This window comes from Triticum dicoccoides, chromosome 2B (genome assembly GCF_002162155.2).
Source record: "Triticum dicoccoides isolate Atlit2015 ecotype Zavitan chromosome 2B, WEW_v2.0, whole genome shotgun sequence".
Taxonomy (NCBI): domain Eukaryota; kingdom Viridiplantae; phylum Streptophyta; class Magnoliopsida; order Poales; family Poaceae; genus Triticum; species Triticum dicoccoides.
This window is the reverse complement of record NC_041383.1, coordinates 98,232,307-98,241,191: the sequence shown is the minus strand read 5'-3', so window position 1 is coordinate 98,241,191 and position 8,885 is coordinate 98,232,307. Positions and strand designations below refer to the sequence as shown.

The window sequence follows — 8,885 nt, the reverse complement described above, 5'->3', positions numbered from 1 at the left end:
ATAAATCTGTGGTGATATTGTCATTTATGAGATGATATAGTAGAACTATAACATATCACCAGATCTCATCACTTCGATATTTTCATTTATATGAGACAATAATATATGAGACATCATGTCAAACAAACAATTGTTGATTTTGGATCCTTCATTACCTTCCAATCTAAACCAATAGTGCACACGTGTCCACGCGAAATAATTCTTAAGATCATTCAGAAAATCGAAAAAGATCGTGTATTTCCCCCACATATCCCACATCATAACTCTGAAGATACACTATACTGATCATAATAAACGTGGGTACTAGTCTCTCTCTCTCTCTCTATATATATATAGATATATGATACTCGTATTAAATTTGATTCATTGATTTCCTTTCATTTCCGCTCATATTGTAGTATATGATTCATGCACGAGATAGAAAAAGGATCATGCTGCATTGATTTTTCTTCATTGTTCCCATATAGTATATTTGCGTCTCAGCACACGCGTATTAAAGATATTGTATGCTTTAATAGTACTGCATTTATCACACAAAGTAAAGCAGTTGTAAGCTCTTGCATGCGCTAGATATCCATGGGATTGATTTTTGCAGCATTAAAGTTGCATCACATTAATCATTCATGCTATATAAATGAAGACCACCGGGAACTGGCTGGACAGACCCTCCATCGCCATCTTCTTCCTCGGTCGTGTAGGTGTGCCTAGCTTCAGCAATGGCATTATTCCTGACAAATCTCATACTACTACCACTTCTCTTGCTCGCCAACTTCTCTCCTACACCTTCACTGTGCTATGTTAGTCCATATGCTGCAAGGGTACACCAGAGTGCTACACAAACATCTGCTTACCGCACTTACATTGTGCTCGTTGAGCCACCTCCCCCAGGTGCCGATGAAGAGGGGCATCGTCGGTGGTACCAAACTTTCTTGCCGAGCTCACACATCGGTGAATCTGGGGAGCCACGTCTCCTCCACTCCTACACCGAGGTGTTTAGTGGCTTCACGGCGAAGCTCACAGAGGCTGAGCTTGATGCGGTCGCCAAGAATCCCAGGTTTGTGCGCGCGTTCCCAGACCGAATGCTGCAACTCATGACCACACACACACCGGAGTTCCTCGGGCTGAAGAATGGCACCGGGTTTTGGAGCAATGCAGGCTACGGGAAGGGAGTGATTGTCGGGCTACTCGACACCGGGATCTATGCATCACACTCTTCGTTCGACGATCATGGTGTCCCACCACCCCCGATGAAGTGGAAGGGCTCATGCAAGGCGGTCAGGTGCAACAACAAGCTCATCGGTGCCAAATCACTTGTTGGAGATGATGGCTCATACGATTATGACGGGCATGGAACACACACCTCATCCACTGCTGCCGGGAACTTCGTCACTGGTGCGTCGGACCATGGAGTGGGCATGGGCACTGCTTCTGGAATTGCTCCAGGTGCCCACATCGCGATGTACAAGGTGTGCACCGCCGAGGGCTGCGAAGAATCCGCCGTAGTGGCTGGCATGGATGCGGCCATCAAGGATGGGGTGGACGTCCTCTCGCTGTCTCTCGGTAGCAGAACCAGTGTCAGCTTCAGAAATGACCCCATCGCCATCGGTGCATTCAGCGCAATATCGAAGGGCATCATTGTGGTGTGTGCCGCTGGCAACAGAGGTCCCATTCCACAATCGATCACAAATGATGCGCCGTGGTTGCTCACGGTCGCCGCCGGCTCGGTGGACCGGAGGTTCGATGCTGGTGTGCATCTCGGCAACGGCAAGCACATTGACGGAGAAGCACTTGCCCAGGTGACAAAGCCAACCTCAAAGCCATACCCTCTCCTCTACTCCGAGGAACATCGTTTCTGCCAGAATGAGGATCACGGTTCCGTTGCTGGGAAAGTAATTGTTTGCCAGGCCACGACACCAATGACTCAGTATTTTGACATTGAGAGGCTCATGGTTGCCGGTGCGGCTGGCGTGGTGCTTTTCAATAACGAAGCCACCGGTTACACCATTGTTCTTCACAACTACAAGGCGAGAGTGGTGCAGGTGACCTCCGCCGACGGCATCACCATTGCGGCTTATGTAAAGTCAGCAGCGAACGCCGTGGCCACTTTCACATGCAACAACACAGTGTTGGGTGTCCGTTCGAGCCCGGTCGTGGCGTCATTCTCTTCCAGGGGTCCAAGCTCTATCGCCCGCGGCGTGCTCAAGCCAGACATTCTTGCGCCAGGGCTCAACATCCTTGCGGCGTGGCGAGGGCCTTCTTTCAAAATTGTATCAGGTACGTCCATGGCAACACCACACATCAGCGGCGTGGCAGCGCTCATCAAAAGCTTGCATCCCAACTGGTCACCGGCTGCCATCAAGTCGGCCATCCTGACAACGTCAGACACCACAAACAACATCGGCGGCTCGATCTTGAATGAGAGGCATGGTAAAGCCAGTGCCTACGATAGAGGCGCCGGCCATGTGAATCCCGCGAGAGCCGCCGACCCTGGTCTGGTGTACGACCTCGGCGCGACTGACTATGCAGGCTACATCTGCTGGCTCTTCGGCGACGAAGGCTTGCGGACCATTGTACGCAACTCGAGCTTGACCTGCGCGAAGCTGCCCAAGGTCAAGGACGTTCAGCTCAACTACCCTACTCTAACTGTGCCGCTAGCATCAACGCCTTTCACCGTGACCCGGACAATGACGAACGTCGGGCCGGCACATTCTACTTACGCCGCCAAGGTAGACTCACCAAGCTCTATGAAAGTGCGCGTCTCCCCAGAGACACTGGTGTTCTCCATGGCTGGAGAAAAGAAGACGTTCAGCGTGACAGTGATCTGCCAAGGCGTGGGTGCATCGGAAATCTTTGTGGAGGGAAGCTTGAGCTGGGTGTCAAAGAAGCATGTTGTGCGCAGTCCCATTGTGGCTATCCCTGGAGCAGGAGGTCCTGCTCCCGCTCCATCACCATGAACGATGTCCATGCCCTGAGATTTCAGGCTTAGTGTTTTTTTGTGTGTCAGATCAAACATGGCAATGGAATAAGATTTGTGTGATTGTGTCGTCTCAGTTTGTTTTCCTAATAAAAGTCTTACTAAGAACTGCAGAAACTTGTGACATTCTGTTGTTGTTTAATCCTTATTACCGCTTGTCGGATAAGGAACAGTACAAACAAGTGAAATATAGATTCAGTTGTGTGTGTCAGAGCATGGACAATCTCTAGTTAAACTCTCAACTTCCTTTTGAATGCAGAGCTCTTTGTAATTGTTCGAGAAAACAGATGTGAGAGGGGAGGTGGGGGGAGGGGATTGACTGCTGAGGCACAACCATCACACTGTAGGCTCTTGAATTTTCAAACTGAACCAAAAACTTCCTATTTGACACCTTTCCGACTTTCAGCTTTGGCTAAAATCAAGTTTCTACCGATTTTCTGAACTTGTGCTTCAACCCAAACATTTGACAGGGAGAAAGATGGGCTGATGCGGCAAAATTTTCTCAAGTGGCTTGTCACATCCCAAAATGACATGCTGATTTGGATCCATGTCAGCAAAACTAGTATTCGGACCGCTTGAATGTTTGAGCGGATAGAATGGACTAAATCTATTGGCCGGGACGAGTTTCTATTCTTGTATGTTTGACACAAATAGGGTTCAGGACTAGTCCTGCATAGTGGTTAGATACCACTCATCAAAGATTTCACGGTAACTGGTTTGAATTGACTAAATTGCCTTCAACGTAGATGATACCTCTACATTGCTGAACCACACACAACAGGACTGCATAAATATATGTATTAAGAAGGCAGCAAGTAGTAGAAACTGAACATCCATCCACTTTACAACTAATCCACTAATAAGGCCAATAAAATGCCACTCAATCATCAGTAATAATACACTAATAGATCATTAGTCTTTAGCACATTCTCACCAAGAAGAGGCGCTGAAAATAGCCGTTTCAATTTGGTGATCAGTTCGACCTCACCTGATCTCATTTCTATCACTATTACTACATTGACATTTATGACATGATACCTATACTATATATCACGGGCATTGATCTATATCATGTTAAATTTGAGTCTTTCATAGAAAAGCGATCTCAGTGGATCGATATTTCCTTATCGTTCCAGGCCAGATAATTGCGTATCAGCATGCGCATGTCTGGTCTCCCGTCTCCCACATGGGTATTAGCACAGAGGACAATCTTAAGCGCCTCTTGTACAACTCGCGCACATAGGCGATTAGGGTTCCCCTGCCTCCCGTTGACGCCGCCACCGGTCCGCCTCGCCAAGGCTGGAGAAAAGAAGACGTTCAGGGTGTCTGTGAACTGCCAAGGCGTGGGTGCACCAGAAATCTTAGCTTGAGCTGGGTGTCGAAGAAGCATGTTGTGCACACTCATTGTCGCCATCCGTGGAGCAGGAGGTCCTGCCCTGCTCCATTACTGATGGATGTTTTTGTCAGATAAAGTAGTGGTAATGCAACAAGATATGTGTCGTCTCAGTATGTTTTTTTTAATGTAAGTTTTACTAAGAACTGCAGAAACTTGTAACCTTTCTAGAGTTGTTCAATTCTTGTGACCTTTTGTCGAATAAGGAACAATGCAAACAAAACTGGCTGCTTGGGACGTTAATTTGCTATATACTCCTGCTGCTCTTTTGTATCTCGTTCTTGCAGTATCAATCTAACTTTGAAAATTTCGGGGCTGAAAAACTGGCTGATGTTATTGTGGAGCATATCCAGATTTGTTGTTTAGCAACTAACCGAGACACATTGTTTGCCATTGTCAAGTGATCTGTAAAGAAAAAGAGCTTATATATAGTGGGCTAACCCCATCAAGAGTTCCGTGCCCAACCAGCCGGTGCCGTATCGTATGGTGACGGCTCCAACTCTGAATGTGTACTATGAATCTCCACAAGCATCTTTCGGTGACGGCTTACTTCGATCAGACGGAGATGGTGAATGTCCGGTAGTGTCTGTTTATGTCAGGAACCACGTTATGGTAATTGGTAAGCTCATCTTCCCGGCCTCATGCCCAAGGCCATTGGCTAGGACAAAGTTTATGTTTCTGCATTTTCGACATGAATAAATAAAGAGTTCAGGATCAGCTATGCTCCTCGAAAGAAGAGGAGCTGATTGAATCTTAAATAATTCACAGTAGTAACACAGTCTATTAGAATTAGAGGGTAAACAATTGGAATCGCAAAACATAAACAGATTATGGATCGTTATTATGATGGATTGAGTGAAGGGTCCTTAATACCTAGTGTACAATGCCACTTGATCATACTCCCTCCGTTCCTAAATATTTGTCTTTCTAGAAATTTCAACAAGTGACTACATACGGAGCAAAATGAGTGAATCTATATTCTATACATCCGTACGTGGTAGTCCATTTAAAATCTCTAAAAAGACAAATACTCCCTCCGTCCCAAAATTCTTGTCTTAGATTTGTCTAGATACGGATGTATCAAGTCTAAAACAAGAATTTTGGGACGGAGGGAGTATTTAGGAACCGAGGGAGTGCTAGTTAAGCAGATTAAATCTGTAGCGATATTGTCATTTATGAGGCGATATATAACATATCGTCTGATCTCTCGTCACTTTGATATTGTCATTTATGAGATGATATATAACACATCACCTTCACTTCGATATTATCATTTATCAGACAATATATAACACATCATGACAAACCACCAGCTGTTAGTTTTGAATCCTGAATTATCTTCCAATTTAAATCAATAGTCCAAATGCGTCCACACGAAATAATCTTCAAGATCATGCCGAAAATCGAAAAAAATCATGCATTTACCCCCACATATCCCACAACATAAACTCTGTAGATACACTACTAGTACTGATCATAAACATGTGGTAATCTATTATTAAATTTGAGTCATTGTTTTTCTTAAATTTCTGCTCATATTGTAATATATATGATTCATGCAGGGGATAGAAAAACGATAGTAGTGCATTGATTTCGTATATTTGTGTATCAGCACGCACATATTAAAGCTACTGTATGCTTTACTACTGCAAGATATTCAAGGGATTAACATCTGCATCATGAAAGTTGCAGCACATTGATCATTCGTGATGTATAAATGAGGAACACCGGGTGCTGGCCGGACAGACACTCCATCGCCATCGTCTTCCTCAGTTGTGTAGGTGTGCCTAGCTTCAGCAATGGCGTCCTTGACAAATCTCATACTACTACCACTTCTCTTGCTCGCCACCTTCTCTCCTACACCATCACTGTGCTATGTCAGTCCATCTGCTGCAAGGGTACATGAGGGTGTTACACAGACATCTGCCTACCACACTTACATTGTGCTCGTCAAGCCACCTCCCTCGGGTACCAACGAAGAGGGGCATCGTCGGTGGTATGAGACTTTCTTGCCGAGCTCACACATCGGCGAATCTAGGGAGCCCCGTCTCCTCCACTCCTACATCGAGGTGTTCTGCGGTTTTGCGGCGAGGCTCACAGAGGCTGAGCTCGACGCGACCGCCAAGAAGCTGGGGTTCGTGCGTGCGTTCCCAGATCGGACGCTGCATCTCATGACCACGCACACACCGGAGTTCCTCGGGCTCAGGAATGGCACCGGATTTTGGAGCGACGTAGGCTACGGGAAGGGGGTGATCATCGGGCTGCTCGACACCGGGATCTATGCAACACATCCTTCGTTCGATGATCATGGTGTCCAATCACCCCCGACAAGGTGGAAGAGCCCGTGCAAGGCAGTCAGGTGCAACAACAAGCTCATCGGTGCCAACTCATTTACTGGAGATAACGATTCGTACGATTATGTGGGGCACGGAACACATACCTCGTCCACTGCCGCCGGCAACTTCGTCACCGATGCGTCAGACCATGGCGTGGGCACGGGCACTGCTTCCGGAATTGCTCCAGGTGCCCACATCGCCATGTACAAGGTGTGCACCGCCGAGGGATGCGAAGAATCCGCCGTAGTGGCCGGCCTCGATGCGGCCATCAAGGATGGGGTGGACGTGCTCTCGCTATCTCTCAGTAGCCTCACCGGTGTCAGCTTCAATAAGGACCCCATAGCCATCGGCGCGTTCAGTGCTATATCCAAGGGCATCACTGTGGTGTGCGCGGCTGGCAACAAAGGTCCCACTCCACGGTCGGTCTCCAACACTGCACCGTGGTTGCTCACGGTTGCCGCTGGCTCAGTGGACCGGAGATTCGACGCTGGCGTGCATCTCGGCAACGGCAAGCGCATGGACGGAGAAGCATTTACCCCGGCAATAAAGCCAACCTCAAAGCCATACCCTCTCTTCTACTCCGAGGAACATCATTTCTGCCAGAATGCGTATTACGGTTCAGTTGCCGGGAAAATAATTGTTTGTCAGTCCACAACACCCATGGCTCGCTATTCTGACATTTCGAGGCTAATGGGTCATGGTGCGGCTGGCGTGGTTCTTTTCAATGACAAAGCCACCGGCTACACCATTATTCTTCAGGATTTTGACGAGGCGAGAGTGGTGCAGGTGACCTCCGCCGACGGCATCGCCCTCGCAGCTTACATGAAGTCATCATCGAACGACGCCGTTGCCACTTTCACATATAACAACACAGTGTTGGGTGTTCGTCCGAACCCGGTCGTGGCGTCGTTCTCTTCCCGGGGTCCAAGCTCCGTCGCTCCTGGTGTGCTCAAGCCAGACATTCTTGCGCCCGGGCTCAACATCCTTGCGGCGTGGCCAAGTCCCCCTTTCAATATCATATCGGGGACGTCCATGGCAACGCCACATGTCAGTGGTGTCGCGGCGCTTATCAAAAGCTTGCATCCCGACTGGTCACCGGCTGCCATCAAGTCGGCCATCCTGACAACGTCGGACACCATGAACAACATCGGCGGCTCGATCTTGAACGAGAGGCATGATAAAGCCAGTGCGTACGATAGAGGCGCCGGCCATGTGAACCCGGCGAGGGCTGCTGACCCCGGTTTGGTGTACGACCTCAGTGTAACAGACTATGCAGGCTACATCTGCTGGCTCCTTGGCGAGGAAGGCTTGGTGACCATCGTATGCAACTCAAGCTTGACCTGCGCGAAGCTACCCAAGGTCAAGGATGTTCAGCTCAACTACCCTACTCTAACTGTGCCGCTGGCATCAACGCTGTTCACCATGACCCGGACGGTGACGAACGTTGGGCCGGCAGATTCTACGTACGCTGCTAAGGTAAACTCGCCAAGCTCTATGACAGTGCATGTCTCCCCAGAGACACTGGTGTTCTCCAAGGCTGGAGAAAAGAAGACGTTCAGCGTGACAGTGATCTGCCAAGGCGTGGGTGCATCAGAAACCTTTGTGGAGGGAAGCTTGAGCTGGGTGTCGAAGAAGCATGTTGTGCGTAGTCCCATTGTCGCCATCCGTGGAGCAGGAGGTCCTGCTCCCACTCCATCACCATGATCGATGTCCATGCCCCGAGATTCATGGATGTCTTCGTGTGTCCCCGCAAATTTCATGCTTAGTTTTTTTTGGTGTCAGATAAAACAGTGGCAATGGAATAAGATTTGTGTGATTATGTTGTCTCGGTTTGTTTTTCTAATAGGACTTCTATTAAGAACTGCAGAAACTTGTGACATTTTGTTGTTGTTTAATCCTTATAACCTCTTATCGGATAAGGAACAGTACAAACAAGTGAAATATAGACTCAGTTGTGTCAGAGCATGGGCAATCTGTAGTTAAACTCTCAACTTCCCCTTGAATGCAGAGCTCCTTGTAATTGTTCAAGAAAAGAGATGTGAAGGGGGACTGTGGCACAACCATCACCCTGTAGATTCTGGAATTTTCAAACTCCAGATTTGTAGGAGTCACGGCACCAACATGATCGTGTCGGTGATCTGAGTCACATATTTTGAAGCATAAAAGCATCTCTAGCTCTCCC

At 48.0% G+C, this 8,885-nt stretch overlaps 2 protein-coding genes across 2 annotated transcripts; both read left to right on the top strand.

Moving 5' to 3' along the window:
* The first annotated feature begins 678 nt into the window (after positions 1-678).
* On the top strand, positions 679-3,194 carry LOC119367250 (subtilisin-like protease 4). The gene has a single exon (XM_037632820.1). The coding sequence runs from the start codon at positions 717-719 to the stop codon at positions 2,952-2,954; it is 2,238 nt and encodes a 745-aa protein (XP_037488717.1). The 5' UTR covers positions 679-716; the 3' UTR covers positions 2,955-3,194.
* Positions 3,195-6,132: 2,938 nt separating this feature from the next.
* On the top strand, positions 6,133-8,529 carry LOC119367249 (subtilisin-like protease 4). The gene has a single exon (XM_037632818.1). The coding sequence runs from the start codon at positions 6,167-6,169 to the stop codon at positions 8,405-8,407; it is 2,241 nt and encodes a 746-aa protein (XP_037488715.1). The 5' UTR covers positions 6,133-6,166; the 3' UTR covers positions 8,408-8,529.
* The last annotated feature ends 356 nt before the right edge of the window (positions 8,530-8,885 follow it).